Raw genomic sequence first — 20,169 nt, forward strand, 5'->3', positions numbered from 1 at the left:
AAAGGAAGAAAAGATATTTCATGTTGGTGTGATTATGTAGTTTCCTTCACTGACACTATTTGTAATTTGCTGACAATCCAAGTTGTCAAACTAACCGTAAATCCCACACAGGTCTAGTTTCAACATCTTACCTCAATAATAGATCCAAAGCATCATTTAAAAAATACAGCACAGATTCAACAGATTAGCGATAATACAATAAATGATAGTGGAATCATTGAAGTTGTGTCTCAATAGATCAAACCAGTCGTCAAAATTGATGAAGTTGTTTTCTACTTGCATGTGTTTTCTTAATTTGCAGTGCGTCGATCTCTCACGTCCACCATTCATATATAAAAGAAGAAGGTAAATACTTAAGATAAAAATAAGTTATGGAAAAGTTATTCCTATAAACTAGAGAACTCTCGTTTTTCTTCAAGAGGCTCCCATCTGCATAACGTCGTATCTTTACTTCAATAATGGTCTTTACCAAATTTGAACTCAACCCTAAACCTTGAAATGAAATATTCCCACTACCGAAAGGCATGAACTTGACTAAAACACTTTATTTATATATAAAAATGCATATAGACATGAAGACGTACAATGATCATAAAGACAGAAATTAAGTGGAATGAAGACCTCTATAAAACCTCTATAATAAACCTGTCTAATTTGAACCCTGCAGCGGAGTCAAAGATCAGCATGTAATATGTGCTGCTTTAAGTTTCCTGGCTGCTCTCGGACACTGAGGACGCTCAGGGCGCAGATGTCGTGCGTGTCTCTTTAAAACACTGACTCCTGGAGGCGGCCGAGCATTTTCCTGCGGATCGCGGGGACGAGGAGTGTGCAGCTCGGCGGAGCCTCGTTCGAACCGACGCTTCATCCTGACACCGTCCGGAGGAGAGGGGTCGTTTTATTTAATAAGAAGCGGATGAATATAGTTCAACCTTGTTTTGTTTTTTTTATCAAGCATCTGAGGAAGAACTGTGTGTGTGTGTGTGTGTGTGTGTGATGAACCATGCGCGGACGGAGAAGTGATGCTGCCGAGTTTTGCTGAAGGTTCCTCCGGGGCGGCGCTGCCTCTCATCCCGCTGCTGGCACGTCTTTTTCTGGGAGTGACATCAAAGTTTCCCCGGGGTGATTTTATTCTCCAGGTTCGGTTCCCGTGTCTTCCAGTCACATCTCGGCTGTGTTGAGCGACTGGAGGTTTCACTCTATAATCTGACACTGAGCGGACACTGCAGACTCTCAGAGGAGCTGACACCAGGACACAGAGGAGATGAACTTTGGACATTTACTACTTGTGACTGTGTCATTCATCCACATCGCTTCAGGTAAAGAAGAGAAATACTCAAGCAGAAATGTCTTTTAAATCTAAATTTAAATCTCTGTCTCTCTCTCTGTCTCTCTCTCTGTCTCTCTCTCTCTCACACACACACACACACACACACACACACACACACACACACACACACACACACACACACACACACACACACACACACACACACACACACACACACACACACAGTCGTGTCTCCATGGCTTCATTGAGGACATTACATTGGTTTCCAGACTTACTCTAACCTTAACCATATTTACTACTGGCCAAACCCTAACCTAACCTTAATCATAACATAAACCTAACCTAACCATAACTTTATCCTAAACCTGACCCTAAAACATGTCTTCATCTTAAAATCTAATACACATCATGAGGACTTGCTTTTTGTCCCCATAAGGACGACAAGTCCCCATAATGTGACTGTGTAAACAGATTTAGGTCCATGAGTAATACCTGGACCACACACACACACACACACACACGCGCACACACACACACACACATGCTGGTTTGGGCAGCTAACCTTGTTGGGACATTGCATTGACTTCCATTCATTAAGGACAGTCTGACCAAAACCTTATTTCTAACCATAACCATGACCAATTCATGACTAACACTAACCTTAATTTAACCACAACTCACATCTTAACCAGGACCTCAGATATTATGTTTTGCCTCAGCACCACCAGGCTTTTGTCCCCATAAGGTCCATGGTCCTGACAATGTGTGTTTATACTGGTCCTAAAGAGGTTACAAAAACGAGTATACACACACGTGCACACATACAAACACACACTCACACTCACACACTTGCACACACACACACACACACACACTGCCCATATGGCGTGACTGTCTCACTGTGCACCCTATTTGACTCGTCTTATCGTGTGTTCCGTAACTCCAGGGGGACGTGAACGGTGTGTTTAGCTGAATTTCAAACACATTTTCCTGACAGCTGTGGCAACTGAACACATCAAATATATATATTTATGTGAGTGTGTGTAAAAGGAAATGCCACACATGCATAAATCTGTAATATTAAAATACCACCGGTGAATGCCAAGAAGATGCACCTTTCCTCTGTGACCTCCTCTCCCTCGGCTCAGAGGTGGTCTCACGTGGAGGCCATTAGGCAGCAGAAGAGGTCAAAGGAGAATCCACTCGAGCAAAGAGTGAAAACATTTGACTCTCACTTTCAGCTCACATATTCTCAGTGACAGGGTTATAGTCCTGAAAGCCACAGGCTCCTGCAAAAGTGTTCATGGGGGTTCACATGTGTGTGTTATTGAAAAATGCTTTCAAAGGCTCATTTTTTGATTACCTCTGAGAAAGGGATTATATATTTTAACCATTGGTCTAATAACAGTTTAAATTTCCAAGCCTTAATCCAAAGCCCACATAAAAGCAGGGCTCAGAAAAAAACAATTCATGAGAGTGCAGATGTGCATTTTTTATGTCTCAGATTAATTGATGCAACTTTTAACACGAAAAAACAGACAATATATATTATTCCTTTGATGCATGCATCGTGATATCTGGTGTGTTTCGGTTTGGAATAATAAATTGAACTAAAATCAGTGGATATGAAATTAAATCAAACCAAGAAATATGCTGTGCACTATCAAAAATAACAATTACAGTCATTATTAGTTTGATAAATTCAGAATTGTACTGATACGAACATTTGAAAACAATATAATAGCTCACATGAATTTATTTACACAAACACATACAAGAAAATACACAATATTTTGTATATGATCCGTTAACGGTTCCCTGAAGGGTCAATGTTTTTGTTTGTAGCATAAATGTGTACGATTATGTCGCAGTGTAATTTACGTCCCTCTAGTGGTTCTATTTATAATTTACCACTGATTGAAAGTTGGTGGCATCAACACGCCACCAGAGGCAGTAAAGAGAAGGACTGTTGGCAAGTAAACATGAAAACAAAAGTCACAATATATTTCTTTAAAAATAGACTTTAAAATGTCCGACAAGAAAGGAATGCAAACATTTTTAGTATACTAGCCTAACCACGTATCTAGCCAAATACATTATCAACACTAGAAGGGCACCTGTAGAACGTATTCCTCCACCAAGGCTAAAGTCCCATCTCATTGCATAAAATAAAATAATAATCCTGGATCTGCTTGTATATCTGGATTCATTCCAAAATGGGTTCTTCCTTGAGTCATGCCCCACCCCAGCACAAAATTTCATGGAAAGCGGATCAGTAGTTTGTGAGTAATTTTGCTGACACACAGGCAATGAAAACATAACCGTGGTTAAATATTTGTCTCTTAAGCTGCTAATTGCTTTGCTGTGTTCACAAACCCGTCACTGCTCTGTCTGGCTGCTAATTTGTGCTGGGAAAGTTGCATGCGGTGGGTTTTTAGGGGACAATAAGAGTCAACTAAACACGTTGAATCTGCCGGCTGGAAAACCAAAACAATGAGCTGAAAGATGTTAAAACGCCTGTTACAGATTAGCTGTTCTGTGGATGGGATGCTCTGTAAGATCGCCAGACTTCTTTCACATAGTAGTGGAAACAGTAATTCACTGTTAATATAAAACATATTGATTATAGCAGCTTTAAAAAGTCGTGACCAGATGCACTGAGCAGAATCTTTTGCGGTTAAAAAATAAACCTATCTCACGTTTGACTCTTCTGAACTGCAATTTCCCGTCAGTCTATTAACTCACACACTGACACCAGTATATCTACAGTAAACTAATAGCAGCTGACACGTGGGTCCAGCAGTTGTTGGTCGAGCTCTATTTTACATCTTCAATGATAAACTATAATTTCACAATAAATCCTGAGCTTTGTGGCGGCCGTGACACCTCTCACCGATCGTTCTGTTTCATTATTATATACTAGTGCCACCTCTCCACGTTAAAGACACTTTTCAACACCCACACCATCTGCCTACTTCTCTTTAGCTGGAGTGAGCATTTCCACTTATTCCCACGTCGATTTTTACTGCGCTTTTCCCGCAGGATGATTTGCATTTTCATAAAAATGCTTGAGAGAAGAGGATTCAAAAAGGCTTCATGACCTCTGTGGGAGTTGTGATAAGACATATGCCCCACTTGTAGATTTTATTCAGTTGTTTATTCATACAAATATGAAGATAAATAAGAAATGTTTTTAGTGTTATAGTGAGATATGTATTTTCCTGTTGTTGTGTATCGCCAATAAGCTCCTCTCTGTTGGTGCTAAGATGTGTGGTGGGAGTTTAAGTCTCTGTTTTCTCAAACCTCTGCGTGATTGTATAGAGGAAAACAACAACAGTCACCTTCACTCTCACACTCACACTCACACACACACACACACACACACAAACAAGGATTCTTAATTAATATGCCATCAGTGTAGAGTCTAATATTCAATGTCTCATTGAAATTTCAGTTATCTTGAGCTGCATTCAGACTCAGCTGTGGAACTAATTGATGCTAAACAACCTTTAGCTGGTGATTCGTGTCCATTCTGTCCTCCTGCTCATTATTTAGTGACAAATACGGCTGAGGGCTGACTAAAGCCTCTCATGATGAAATGACCGGGGATGATGAAGCCACTGCATGGACCTGGTTAGTCGTCTTAATGTGCCATGGGCTTGAGTCATGTCGCCGGATGTTGATGATGTCCCACTTCTGGCACAGTCGCCGATGACATCATTCTGGAGATTAGATGACGGCTGAGGAGGACAGTTGCCAAACAAAGGCACTAAACGCCCAGACCACTGCCAGAAGAAAAATCTAACCTGACGTGTCTTGAGATTCAGTTTGCTGTGGCACGTTATCGTCCTCCCGCAGAGATTACTTGGGAATGTCAGAGGGACTCCTCAAATGTTTTTGGCCTTTTTAAGTATGTAAATGAATTGAAATTGTAAAAGACGCAAGTAAATCTCTGCAGACGAGCTGCCAACCTTCTGCTGCTGACTCACTTGTAGCGTGAGAGCATATGAAAGTTAGTCTCTGAGTTTTCTGTCTGTCAGGTAGTTAGTCACTGAGTTTCACATCAAGCTGTGAGCTCCGACAGGTCCAGGTTCCTGCACGAGTCTGAGAGGCACAGAGATCTGAAGCAAAACAAGACGTCCCTCTGTGGCATTGTTGTTTTCACACATTAGCGTGACAGCGGTACACTTCTGCCCCTGGGGAGAACGCGGGGCTAATATTTGTAAATACTAATTAATGAACGCGACCACTGTTACGTAAGGCAACAGCTACGAGCCAAGAAATGCCAAATATAGCCTGAATCAACAGGGTTTTTAAAGACGGGATTCTGATCATCCCCTCAGCTCCTACCCTGCCCACTCTGTGTGCTCGATGAGGCAGAAATGCTGGAGATGCCACGAGCAAACATGTGGGTGTGTGTCAGGGTTTGCAATTAGGACCGATGCGATAACTTGTCTATCAGAGCCGTGTGCAGCACTAATGGGCTTTCATTTGACTTTGGTCGCTTGCGTTTCTCTGGATGTTCTTTTTTAAAAAAAATGATTTGCTTTGTGAACAAATGGAGAAATTGTCACAGATCAGAAGCAGCCATGACAATTATCACACCAAATCAACCATGCACACGATCAAATCATAATGAGTCCGCTGCTCTAATGCTATTAATACCCCTGGAAAGGAAACTTAGAGTCCCACGCACTCATCACTGACTTTATTGATGGCGTTTCGAGATGAGGTTCTTATAGACATCCAGTCAAAAAGACACAGGCTACACTTCTACGTTTGCATACAAATTACTGCTATAATCAATATTTTATAACAGCGATGCACCAAACAAAATGAAAACAATGTGGCAACATGTCAATTAGAGCTTCAGCTGTCGTGACCACAACTTTACTGTCCTGGTTCACTCACTGCTGTCCTGAGATCTGTCTCAATTGAGGGGGCTGCTTACTGGGATAAGTTAGCCTGAGAAGGATCCAATGCTCAGGAATGGAAGGATGCATTTTTTTCCGCCATGTTTGAAGGAACCTTCGAAATGGGACAGCCTCTGCTTGCCACAGTCTTCAAATGCAGCCTCCAAAGGATGCAGCCCCTGAACTGGGACACAGCTGCAGCATCTCTGGCAGTACACTACGTGCTCAGCACCCCACAGCAGACACACACAGTTAGAGGCTAGCTGGTGAACATAGTGGAGCATTTAGCAGCTTGAGAGTCATATTCAGTGTTTCCCTCAGAAGATGGTGGAAACCAAACTCAGAGCTAAAAGAAAATGAATTCTGGACTTACATTCATCAGGAGGACACATTAATGATGATCATACCTGCTCCTTAACTGGTGGATGTGCAAATAATCAACTTTAAATGTGATATTATGTCAGTGTTTTTTTAAATAGCATAATACTGAGCTTGTTCAATTGTGAACAAAGCTAGAAAATATAAAAATTTTGAAAAGTTCAAATAAGAAAAATAATTCAAGATCATCGAAATACTACAGGAAGACAAATGATAATACATTTTGCACAAAGACTTATGAGGCAGGCTATTGAGGCCGTGTAACGGAAGGATCCATCAAAATTAGAAGGGACTGCGTGAAAAAGAGAAATAAATAAATGTTAACGAGAATAAAATACCCTCCTCTATTCGAAGGGTCAACGTGTATCAAATCTGTCGAGCTTTTAAATCAAATCGACTGTACTTTTCTGAAAAGCACAGCTGCCTCTCACCCTCACACTCAGGAGAGCCTTGAGAGTAAACCACAGAGCGACAACCTTGCATGGAGCGAGCAAACTCATTCACAAAGTCCCCTCCAGATTGTTGAGTCGAGCTGAAGGTCTGTGTGGCTGGTACAAGTTCAGACACATTTATAATGGTTTGAATGATTAGTCTGCTCTGAAATGTCTCCACGACCGGGGTTCAACAGAGATTTGTTTTGTGCTGTAACATTCAATATAACTCTGTTCAATTAATACATGTGTTGAACAGAACAGTTTTTTCTGTTTTAACATCTATGGAAGCTGTGAATTATCTCAGGCAGTAGTTTGTGAAGCATCTCTTTCGATTACTGCTTTTTTTCCCTTGGATTTTCCAAAGGGGTGGTGTAAATGTCAGAGTCGGTTTCTCTGTAAATATTCCAGAACTTTTCCTAGCAGCCCCCCCGAGTAAAATGTCTAGAAAATGTCCAAGTGAGCCCATGTGAGCATAAAAGTGTCCAGAGATTTCACAGTGAGAGAGTGGGCGTGTCGATGGTTTTTAACACAAGACAGACGTGGAACTGGAAGAAAACAATAGCTCAAGGAGGAAAAAGAGTTGACTAACACGTAGAAGATGTGGACAAAATGTCAACTAGGAAAGACGATGAGATTTGAGAGCTTTTGGCGATAAGGGCAAACACTGAAGTTGATGCTTTCTGCAGTGGAGTTTATATGTCATCCCCTGCTTCAGCTCTACCCAGACGCCAAACCCTCGCCCGCACGTTACAATGAACATTTTCCTGTTGTCGTGAACACGTCTGACTCTGACAATCTTCTGCTGGGTTCTTCATATGTAAAAGGCAAAGTCCAAAGACCTAATCTTCCCGGACTTCATGTCTGAAAACGATTTATGTTTATGTAAACTCTTCTACACGAGGAGTCCTCCTCTACTTGTCCATGCCTTGTAAATGTGAAACTCATTTCACAGCAGAATGCCCCAGATTAATACTTTTCACACTCAACATTTCCACATGCACCCTGATATCTCTGAGGAGCCACCGTGGACTGTAATAGGTTGCGTTTATGATCCGACAAAAAAATACATTCACTGAGGCCTGTGATGTTTACTTTTCCACGTCAATAACGCTAAGAGTTTCGTTTTTTTGCGCTGAAAGGTGCTTTCAGTCACTGCACCACAATCTTCCTGTCATGAAGCAAACATTACCTTGAAAATATTCCTTCTCACAAAGACAACGTGTCGCTGTCGTGCTCAAGGTGGTGTAGACTTTTTTTTTTATTGATTGCACACTTGTCACAGGAGCAGATTGCTGCTTGTCACTTCGACCACCTGAAGCTGTTTGCTATTCCTTCTTTTTTTCTCACGTGAATATTTTCCCTGCAATGCATCAGCACGGCTCCGCATTGATTCTGCTGCGTGATCACTGCGGCTGTAATGAGCGCCCAATCAATCTCATTAATAATCCCCAGGGATAAAGAAAAAAAAAATGCTTCTGTTACACTTTTAATCCTCTGCTGTGTCTGCATTGGAATCATTAGATATTATCACTCTTAGTATTTCCCAAGGGGTCAAATCAATCCGCACGTGTTTGTTCGTCGTATGGTGACGGTTAAGCTATTCAAACCAACTCAAAGACACCTTGACAACACAATACATGGGGAAACACACAAGGACAGCTGGACAAGGACAGCTCGATTGCATAAACACTGGAAAGAAAGTGTTACAAAACAGTATTTATATAATACGTAGATTAAAATGACATCTTAATGGTTTTAAATGTTGATGGTGTTACTGGGTGAGAGGTAACCACTGATTTGTTGGTATCAAAAGGAGTTTGGAGACAATAAAAAGGAGCCGATCAGAATAATCTACAACTATAAGAGATAAATGACTATTTTCAACAATACAGGTAGTTTAAATGCAGCTATTTTAATGTATCAGTGATTTTTCAATAATTCTTGAAGAAAGAAATCCTACCACAGATCTATAAATGGTTATATAGTTAGTCAAACTTTCTTTATTCAGGACATTTTATTGAGATTAGGATATTTTTTTCAAGAGAGACCAGGACCTGAATTCATCTAAGTTATCAACTTAAGTGAAATATAAAAACAAAAATCCTTCACTTTTAATCACACATGATTTTTTTCCATTAAAAAAGAATATATCTTTATAAATTCACCAAGGTCTATATTTTCTTTGACACGTCTCATCTTCCAACAGCAGAATTACGTTTCCATTTCAGCCAATATCCAATGATTTCATCCTGATCTTTTTCTTAGAAGATGGTGGAGACCAAAAACAGAGGAAGAGTGAAATAAAGCATTGTCTGGAGAGTATTACAAAGTACAAAGTTATATTTCTTTGTTACATGATCAGAATGTTGACCTGTCATAATGTCACCTTACTTCCTCTTTTCCTCCCGTCATAATCACTACTGCCATTAGAGGGCGATATCACTTGAACTTTAACATTGAGGTAATTTGCTGAAAAGATTGATGCTTTCTACTTTATTCCAGATATTAGCTGATGACAAAACATCACGATTGGTCATAATTGGCTGTTTGCACCAGGACAGTCTTGGATTTTCTGATGTTCAATGTGGTTCTTTATATTAGAGAGCTGCCTCCAAAAAACACACATCTCACATCACATCACATCTCACATCAGCTAAAGAAGATCCAAAAGTTGTTAATCCTTCATCTTTTCTTGGGTTTTATCACCTAGAAGTCAGGATATTTTGGCCTCTGCAGCATCGATTTTGACCATTTCATTTTTTTCATGTACGTCTCACAATTTTCCCACTGCAGTTCTGCTTTCAAGAGCTCGACTCTCTCTCTCAGTATTTGTTTTTGGGATAAAACTCCCGTTACGACTGAAGTGGAAGGGAGCTCAGTGTGTGATGTAACTGTATTACACGGCTTGGGACTTTAAACTGCCAGCGGATCCTTTGCGTGCTTAAAAACCACAGTTCACCATCAGGACATGGACGTCTGCAGAGATACTTCTTCCAAATTAAAACGATTCAGATGTGTCAATATGTAATCTTCACAGATGCCATACAGCTCTGATGAAATATAATCCGAAAGGAAAGCACTTTATAATATCTTAGAGGATCAGCTTATGGGCACATAGCATGAAATGTTTCACCCTATACTTGTTCTTCTTCCTGTAAACAAAGTGTGGTTTTACATCAACTGGAAGTGCTACGGCACATTTTTACCGCCCGATTAGTATTCATCCAGATCCTGCATTAGCGTTTGGTGAGCTGTCCTGGTTCGTGACCCCGGGGTGTTAGCTGAGAGCGCTCGCATCGCTCTTTGGATGTTTACCTCAGGTCTGAGTCGTGATGGCAACTCCGGGCCCGCGGGGATCAAATCAGTTCATGAAAAGACATAAATCTGCTTACGGCGTAAAAGTGAGGGTTTATCCTGATGCCTCAGATTTAAGTATAATGTAACAGCAAGCGTGTGCAACGACATGTGTGTCATTGGGTTAGTCCCGGCTGCTCCTCTCCGCTCATAAAGGAGGACGTTCAAGCAGTCGAGATTATGTGCTGAAAATAATGCCTCAGACAGAGCCGCATTGTAATCAGTCGCACAGTGACCATTTCATTTCCCTGTCTTTCTTTCTTTTTTTTTTAACAGTGAGTGAGAGACCATCTGTTCCTCAGAACCAAACTAAAAGCAGCAGCATTTTTGAATTATTCATTTTTCCAACTGTAACACATTGTTAGAGACATTTGGTCTTGCTCTAAAAGCTTACCTTCGGTCTTGAAGCAGTGGGCCTTTCCCTCACAGCCAAGAGAAAATGGATCCCCAGAGAGAGGGATATGGGAGTTATCTATATCTTGCTGACTTATTCTCACATCCTGGGTCCCTCTCCCCTTTATACGCACACGTCTGCCTGTGTTATTCCCACTTTTCCTCCGACTTCATCATCTCAGCCTCTGCAACGGTTCAGATTGACACACAGATTGGCCATTATCATATCACATGTGTGAATTCATCCTTGGCACATGCGGCGTCTATTTGAAGATACTGTATGCACACTTTACTAGAAAGCAACAGAAACCACTGCTGAAAAATGCATATTAAAAGTTGTTATTGGAATGTGTCCTCCCTGAAATCACAGTAACCTTCAAAGAGTTATTACCCATGATTATGATAATAATAACTTTATTTATATAGCAATATTTAAACAAAGTTACAAAGTGCTTCACAAAATACAGGGTAATGTATTGATATTGTAACGATTCACCGCTATCATCCAAAAGACAATCCACGTCTTTGTCCGGCGTCTCCAACGAAAGATGCTCATGTCCTTCAAACGGTGTCATTGCTTTCTATTTCGGTGTTTTCTATCATGGTGGGTGCTCAGCCTCGTAAGTGACATCTGTCCTCAATCTCCACGTTACAGGGTCCCGGGCACGGTTTGAGGACAGCGGTCCCCGCATAGTGGAGGACCCCTCGGATTTGATTGTCTCCAAGGGGGAGCCCGCCACCCTCAACTGCAAGGCAGAGGGCCGACCCCCTCCCAGCATCGAGTGGTACAAAGATGGCGAGCGGGTGGAGACTGACAAAGACGACCCGCGGTCCCACCGCATGCTCCTGCCCAGTGGCTCCCTCTTCTTCCTGCGCATCGTACACGGACGACGGAGCAAACCAGACGAAGGCATCTACACCTGTGTGGCCCGCAACCCCCTGGGAGATGCCATCAGTCGCAATGCTTCGCTGGAAGTTGCCAGTAAGGCTCTGTTTTATTTGTTATTGTCCTTAAAGTGTGTGTGTGTGTGTTCCTTTGCACAACAGGTTGTGTGTGTGTGTGCAGTATGAAGATGCTTCGCAGTTTGTCACAGATCTCGCTGCAGTCGCCTGGCAGCTTAATGGAGGTCCACTGGACAGTTGGCTGTGCTTGAAAATGATGACATGAAACAACCGAGCTGCAGGAGGCGACCCCGAAAGAGACGGTGCTAGAGATAAATTCAGTAACAAGTGCTGGCCTGTGGATGTGATCCTAATTTTAGGTTATTGTGGCAGGAAATATATTTTCTCCATAGTTGTTTTCTTGTTATTAGCTCTTTAATTGTGGCTTTAAAAGAGTCAACGCTGTGACCATAAACAACATTTGTAGGAACCATGAAGGTAAAAACAAAGTGATAATAACATATTCTTTCTGAAGGAGTCATTTGAAATAGGACACTACTGTGACTTTGCTGTTTTACCTTCGTTAAATCTCTCTACCTAATTTCACATAAGGGCAAAATGATCCCCAAATATTAAACTTTAACTTTGGGTTTCTCTCTTTTTATCACTGTCCAAAATGTTATGTTTCTTTGACTAGTAATATTCTGTGTTTAGCACCATAACATGTCAGACTGTCGGCTTTTATAAAAAAATAATTAGATTAATGTTAATTCATTGAAATAGACTGAAATAGACTGGTATTAGATCAGTTTATACTGGTTATGATATAATGGCCTGAAATTGATGTGAAGGAATCAGGATCAGTAGAGATAACGTTTGTTGCATCTCTAATTGCCTTCACCACTTCTTATGCAGTGATTTCAGAAAAACAGACTTTGACGAGGTGTGAAGGTAAAAGAGTGCGTTCCTCTGACAACTTTTCACAACACTTCAGTCAAAAAGAAAACTCAACAGCTTGTCTTTGTGTCACAGTGGATCTATTGTGCTGCAAACATTTCATTGAGACTGCTTGCTTTTCGGTCAGACTCAATGACAAGTGCTTGAGATGATTTCTGTTTAACTCAAGTGTTTTTAAAAGATGTAGGAGGGTTGTGCTTCTCGGCCTCATCACTGTCTTTAACGTCATTGTTTCAAAAATCTGTCAAATGTTATTTTTTAAACGATGGAGAAATCTATAAAAAACAACCCGGGCTAGTAACGTCTACCTGCTTGACCCTCATGTCTTCATCAGTAATGATGGTTTTCTCTTGTTGATAAGATTTTACACTGAAAACAAAGAAACATCTCAAAGCCAAATTCAATTTTCGTTCATGTCTGGATTAACTATACATGATATAGTGATTCATAGAGCATGCTATAATTCAGTTACACAGTCTTAGTAAATTATATTAGGCCTGCAGCTGTCAATGATTTAATTTCTCCAAGTTGTTGCTCACAAATATATTATTTTGTCCAAAACCCTTAAATAATGTAGTTAATATTCATTTTGTGGTAAATAACAACAGCAAATCTTCCCTTTTGTGAGATTTTGGCTTTTTCTCTCATAAATCTTGGCTTGAATGTTGATACAGAAAACTCAAGGGCCACTTAATAGAGCACACACCTCTGCCAAGGCCCAACAGACCCATTCAAATCACAGTCAAAGAGACAACTTCCCCTAAATACGCCTGATTTGTTTTAAGATCCATGAATTATTACTGTTTATCTCACAATGTTAAATAAAGTACAAGAAAATTCCTGCCACTTTGTCCAGACCATCGTCTGTATGTGAAGATGGACGACATGACAGCTCCCCAGAAGTGAAGCCAAAGCATCTCAATGGCCATCTGCAGGATCAGTCATTAATCCTGCCTCCTCCATGTTAGCAGATGGGACATGCACCAAAATCAAAAGTTAAAATACACGTTTCTGTCATTTTAGGTCGTTCTTATTGCTAATTATTTAATGTTATAAAATAGAGTGAAATGTCATGATTGACAGCTGAGAGTCTGTGATTGGCTCCGTCCCCTGGCTGCTACTGCCAAGACTCTGGCTCCAAACGCACAAGATGGCACTGTTCTCCTCCAGGATATTTCAGCTTAATGTTTGGATAGTGGGAGCGGAGCCCATCGTCCATCTTTATTTACAGTCTACGGTCCAGATCCACCAAGTTCCAAGAAAATTGTTGCACTAGTTTTTGCATAATCCTGCTAACAGACAAACAGACACATAACTTTGGTGAAGGTAAATATTGTTGTTTTACCTTGTTTATTTAACATCATCAGTTACTAGTAACCAAACAGACTGAGACCTCCTCTATGACAGCCAGGTAATCATCACATCAACTGAGAGTCACCGCTTAGCCAAGCCGTGTTTTCTTTGTACAGACATGTGGCAGAGGAATACAGCGGGGGAGCGTGAGCGTCCTCAAATCTTGGCGCGTGCACTGAAGTAAAAAGCTCCCAATAGGAATGAGCCGTGTCTATTATTTTTCCCTCCTCGGTCTGGGACACGTGCCATTGTCTTCCTCCTCTCCTAATTGTGCCAGTGTGTGTATCGGCCTTGGGCTGAACGGCAGCTCTCTTTGACACGAGGAAATGGATTAGTCAGTGGGTTGATTGGGGGAAGGAGCATAACAGATTACCAAGGTCGAACCGTCCTCGTTAAAAAAACAAAACAACACAAAACAGCAATTTGAGCTGGGTCTTATCTGCCACCATACTGAGGCTTCCTCGCTGACAGTGAGTGTAAGTGCTCACGGCTGGCTGACCTCATCTGCAGCTCGCGTTCAAAAATAGGGATGGTCTCCTCAGATATAGCGCATAGTGGGAACCATACGAAGCTGCGGCTCATGCAAATACACCGAGCCGGGTGAAGATATAACGCATATGAAGTCACATCGCCTCTTTTGCATTGTTGATAATGAAATTGAGCTTTTTTTTTTTTTTGCGGAGCTGCAGATAACAGCGCAGTCATATCTGTAAAGGGATGATTCACCTGCAGGCGCAGAGTGACTAACAGTATTAGTAAGTGGCTGTTTTGTTCTAATCTCACTGCCTCTGGCTAGCGAGGGCATATGCTGAAACAGTATGGTGGTGGTCTCAGACTCCCCCCCCCACTCTGTGTGAGGTTGTGCTGACTGTGGGGTAAATCGTGACCCAATTAGCTCTGGCAGGGAGGTGGTGGGGGGGGGAGTGTGCCGTGTTAATGAGGGGGCCAGTTTTAAGCTGGTGGTCTGCGTGCGTGCGTGTGTGTGTGTGTGTGTGTGTGTGTGTGTGTGTGTGTGTGTGTGTGTGTGTGTGTGTGTGTGTGAGGGACAACAGGTGGGAGGAGGAAGAGCTTTTTTATCTCCCACTGAGGAGTAATTAATACCAATGGATCTGTTGGATTGTTAATGCAGCTCTGTGTATGGCGCAGACTCTAACCTGGTTTTAAGCACATTAATTACACATTAATTGTCAGTGAATGATGCATAATGTATTGTGTTGTGCTGCGTGACTAAGGCTTCTCTCTGCAGTGAGCTAACAGGCTGGCGCCGCTCACTCGAGCTGGAATTGCGTCTGCGGAGAAAACAGAGATACACATCTAACCTATGTTGGTTCCATGCATCACATCGCTCTGGCGGCTCTGCACAGTCGAGAGTGATACCAGAGCTGAGACAGGCTGAGTGAATGTCAGACGCTCATTTGAACAGTTGCTGACTGTTTTTCACAAGTATGGGATATTGTTTTGTTCTTCAGCGATGGGTTAACATGCGAGGAAAGGATGTGTGTATGTTCTGCATTCACAGGCTAATATAAAGCTATTTTCTGATACGAGAATTGTGTCCTGACATTTTCTGGAGTTTCCGTTTAACATACGAGGAACGCAGCAGGAGATTATCAGACGTGTTCACAACAACAGGAAAATGTCCAGAACATTCAGGGGGGGGGCGTCTGGGTAGAAAATGCAGGGATGTGACGTTTAAGTTATGCTGCGGAAAGAACAGTGTTTTTGTTTCCAGCACCTCGACACCAACGTTGGCTGTTATCTCCCAAAGATCTTAAATCTTGACAGTTGACATTTTCATCGCCGGTGTGTTTGACACCTCTTTGTCCTCCTGAGATGTTTGTATTCTTTTTGTTTGTTTCAGTTTTGCATCTGTTTTGTGTTGGAAACATCATCAACGTCATCACTTTCCTGCTGCAATCTCACATGGGTTCACAATATTCTGCACATTTTACTTGTGGCGGTGGGGGGGCTGGCAGAAGAGGTCCCCGGAACGTGTCTGGAGCAACCAACTCAGACATTTGAGTTCACACTGTTGCTTGGGGCACAATTTCCTGTCTCTACCTGACTGAGCCGGGGGATCTTCTGAACCAGACTTGAACCCGACACTCTGTTCAAACCCAACCTGAACCTGATGTTTCTCAGATTGCAGACAAAATGAGGACCCAGCCTATGTGTCATTCCGGGAGATTAATACAATTTTTAAAAAACAGTTTATTAACTGTAACAGTAAAATGTTAATGTCTAACCAAACATTTTTGAATGCTCAAAAGCTTTTTCTTTCTGTATCTGCTGTTGCTTCCCTCTGCAGTAACCGATATTCAGGAGCTCGGTTGCCAGCAACAGTTTTTATTCTGTCTTTTCGCTTCTCTTTTTTTTTTTACTTTTAGCTGCCAGTGATCAGCTGACCTGCCAGGCTATTGAAAAACCAGAATAATGAGACAGTGGAAATATAATGAAATTCATTCCTCGCTCCTTCCAAACACAGACTTTTTTTAGGCTTGAAAAAGAAACAAGAGTTGAAGTTGGGGGGGAACAGCAGTAGTGTCTATTTCAAAATCGTGAATGTCTGCCCGTCTCAGTGAGGAGACAGTCACATGGTGGCAGGATTAGAATAAAGTAGGACAAATAAAAAATAAAACTTGCTTAAAAGGCTTTAGAGCCAGATGTTCCTCTTACTCCTGATGAGGGATTATGAAGGAATCAAAGTTCTGGCTGCAGCTTGTTTCTTGGCTGCGATTGCTCTATACGACAGAGAATCTGCAGATATATACGTATCATCCCTGATAAGTACAGTTTATACGTGTAGCTTAGAATATCTGCTGCTGGGTGCATTAAAGTTGTCAGCTCGAATTTCCCTCTGCAGTTCAGCAGAGCTGCGGTTTATAGGAGCCCTGTGAGACGTACTAATAAAGCAGAATGTGTCGTGCAATGTCTGTGTGTAATTGAAACATCATTACATTTCTGTAAAATGGAGAGATTCATGGGCGAGAGCTTCTGAAACAGACCGTTTTCCCTGTTGTCCCTTCTCATCCTCCATCAACATAATCAGACAATGGATTAACGCTGGCTTCTCGGTAGGCAAAGCCTCCATTAGCCATGACAGGGCAGTATCATGGCAATGGGATTAGACCACCTCTAACGGGTTTAGTGCTCTCTGAAATAAAAGAACAATAGGAGCCAGGCACAGGGTCGTCTCAGGCTCTTAAAAAAAACATGCACTGACGCCGTCCTTTCACCTCTGCTCTGTCTGTCCCACAATCACTGTCAACACATGTTTAGTACTAAAACTTTTCTTTTCCTGCTCCGTCTGTCACTCACCCACCAAGTGTCAGTCAACTTTATGGATTTGTGAATGGTCAGCAAACTGTTTAGTTCGTTTTGCTGCAGGCTTTGATTTGCAGTCACTAGAGTTTATACATCCGGCAAGGAAACCAGATTTAAATGAATCTTTATAAACAGATTCTACATGTGAATATACAGAATCTGTAGGCGAGGGTTTGGGGAGATTTGGGGGATTTCCAGTTTGACCAATCACGTTTGAGCAGGCTCATCGACCATAATCCATCGACTTTAATTTACCTTCATTCATATGCAGATAACTGTTGATAGAGATAAGCCCAAATGTTGTCTGGACCTAAAACACCAATACAAAAAGTATCCCTGTTTGTGTTTTGTGTGGAGAAATGTATAACTTGTGTAATAAAAGAAACTAGTCGAACAATAAAAGCATTATTTGCTTGGATTTCCATTTCTGATACACCAGAAATTACTGGCTGTTTCCCACAGAAGGCGATTCGTCATTTATAGCCAATGGGCTACGAGATTGTATATAAATTCCCTGGATCCGGATTTTTGGATCTGCACAAAATTTCAGTATGAAGTATGTTCATCACGGTCCATAAATTATTCACTGAGAAAATCAAAGAAAAAACAAAAACACCCTTTCCTGGATCCGTTCCCTTATCCAGATCCCCACCAAAATGTAGAGGGTTCTTCTCTGACCCACACGCATCCTTCCACCAAGTCTCATAACAACCTGTTTAGTTGTTTATGTGCAATCCTGCTAACTAACAGACAACCAAACAAAAGCAGAAGAAAATATAAGCTCCATAGGTGAAAATGAATAATTAACAATAAACGCGCCGTCAGCAATATACAGGAATCAGCCCTGCACGTGCAATACAAAGCGTGAATGCAGCACATACCATTTCTTGGTGATTAATCTCTATCCTGCCTCTGTTCATTTTTTACAAAAACATTAACAGATGGCCTCTCTGCAGATTCTCTCTACTAAACTCTGTACCATAGAGATAAATGTCACTTAAAACTCAAGTGATGAATATTCTCAAAGAGATTAAATCTCCTAATCTGTGTATCCCTGAAATATTAAAGTTAGGAAAATGAATGTGCGCTCTCGAAATAGTGCCCAGAGAAGTAATGATGAAACCGCTGAAATCATTTAGCCCTGCTTTGCCATTATTTAAGCTCACATGAAGAAGTGCCCTGGGGAGTCGGAGGACTTGTCTCTTGCTCGCCGCCTGAGCCCAGTGTGGATGGAAGCGAGAGCACAGGGCCCAGTTTAGGAGGTTATTAAGATCTAGTCATGTAATGTCCGAGGAGCTAAATTATGGACACTAGCCCCTCGGGAGCAGGTGGGGGGTGGGGAATGTTGGTGGTTGTCCCTGATTCTGTGGCACGATCTTCACCACACACTTTAAAGTCGGAGCAAGGCAGGATCACATTAACTCAAATTCAGCTTCAAAGAAATTTTTGGATCTGGCGTTTGAGGGTAGTGATGTGTTTCAACCCTCAAATGTCCCACTTTCCATGTCCGTGCCGGGGGACTCCGGGTTTAAAGAGCTAAAGGTGTGTGTGTGTGTGTGTGTGTGTGTCTATGTGTGTTTGTATCGGCGGTGTCGGTGATTAGCTCTGTGCCCGTTACGTCTTCACTTCATGGCAGTAAAACAAAGGTCTCTGCGTGGCCGTCCAACCAGGCCTTACAGACGGAGGTCTAAAAATAATGCCGTGCTTTCAATTAGCCCTTCAGCTCTGCAAAACATTTGAAACAACAGCCAAGTGAACAGGGTCGGGGTTATTTGGTGGACAGACCGTTGGGAGCAGTGTGAGTGCCTGTACTGGGTTTTGCTACAGCTCCTGCAAACACACATTTTGTGAGGATACTCGGGGTGTTTTACTTTTCTGCGAGAGATGTCCGAGCTTCATCCAAACCTCTGCTCAGCCCCTGTGATCTGACTTGATCACCTGCTCCGGGATGTATTCCAATGTTTGAATGTGAATAATCCACCGAAATATTACTGTGGGGTAATGAGAAATTGAATAATGTCAAAGAGGTTAGAAGTTCTGAATGAGTCATCACTCTGCAGAGACTTCTCACGTCTCCTCAGCGTAAATGTCAAAGCGTTAAATGATAGGAAAAGACAATTTTCTCCCACGTGGTAAAAAGTGACTTTCACTTAATTTCAATACAGTTCAGAGTTAAGATGGCAGGTAGCGTGATTGATGAAGTCATACCACGGAGCGAGTTAAAGAAAAGGGCGAATTTACAGGTTGACTAATGTCCAATTCAGACCTGAGGGAGAACTGTCTGCCACCTCGCTAAGTTTTGGAATATTCATTGCCCGTTTTACCCAAGACAATTATGGCAGTCAAATGAGGGAGAGGAATGACTCCCCCGTCTTTGAATAGCTGCGATAAAGTCACTTCAAAAGACATTTCATTCAAGCCCAGTGGCTGTGAATATTGATGTTGTACTGAAGACCGGGGCTGCCATGTTGACACAGTCCTGTCAGACGAACTGGTGGATAATTAATGTGACACTTATGTACTCAGATTAATTCGAGCTAAGTGCATATGGAGCTCAACGGCACAAGTAAAAATCCCATTAATTTTCTGAATAGAGATTTTGATTATCAGCCATAATGTTGTAACCATCCAAGGTAGATTTACCACGAACTACGAGGCAGTGAAACAATATTATGTTCTCCAGTAGAAGCCACAAGTCTGATATCTACTGTTTTAAAAAAAAACTTCTATGTTTACCACAACTGCGAAAATCCTGTCATGTGCTACGATCGCCTACGATCCGATCTTTCAGTGTTGAGTGAGTATATTTAGTTATGTAATCAGAGTAAATTTCAGGAAAATGTTTGGACTTCAGTGCATGTCTGAAAGTAGCTTGTGCTAGTTAGCTGTGCAT

At 41.8% G+C, this 20,169-nt stretch overlaps 1 protein-coding gene across 6 annotated transcripts in view; it reads left to right on the forward strand.

Moving 5' to 3' along the window:
• Positions 1 to 777: 777 nt before the first annotated feature.
• The window catches only part of LOC118106604 (roundabout homolog 2), a 45,953-nt gene continuing 26,561 nt past the window's right edge, over positions 778 to 20,169 (forward strand). For all 6 annotated transcript variants that reach the window (XM_035155289.2, XM_035155294.2, XM_035155291.2 and 3 more), the window contains exons 1-2: positions 778 to 1,316; positions 11,416 to 11,742. In XM_035155289.2, coding sequence (XP_035011180.1) covers positions 1,262 to 1,316; positions 11,416 to 11,742 — 382 coding nt within the window. In that variant the 5' untranslated portion in view covers positions 778 to 1,261. The remainder of the gene's footprint in view (positions 1,317 to 11,415; positions 11,743 to 20,169) is intronic.

The sequence above is a fragment of the Hippoglossus stenolepis genome, chromosome 4 (genome assembly GCF_022539355.2).
Source record: "Hippoglossus stenolepis isolate QCI-W04-F060 chromosome 4, HSTE1.2, whole genome shotgun sequence".
NCBI classification, from domain to species: Eukaryota; Metazoa; Chordata; class Actinopteri; order Pleuronectiformes; family Pleuronectidae; genus Hippoglossus; species Hippoglossus stenolepis.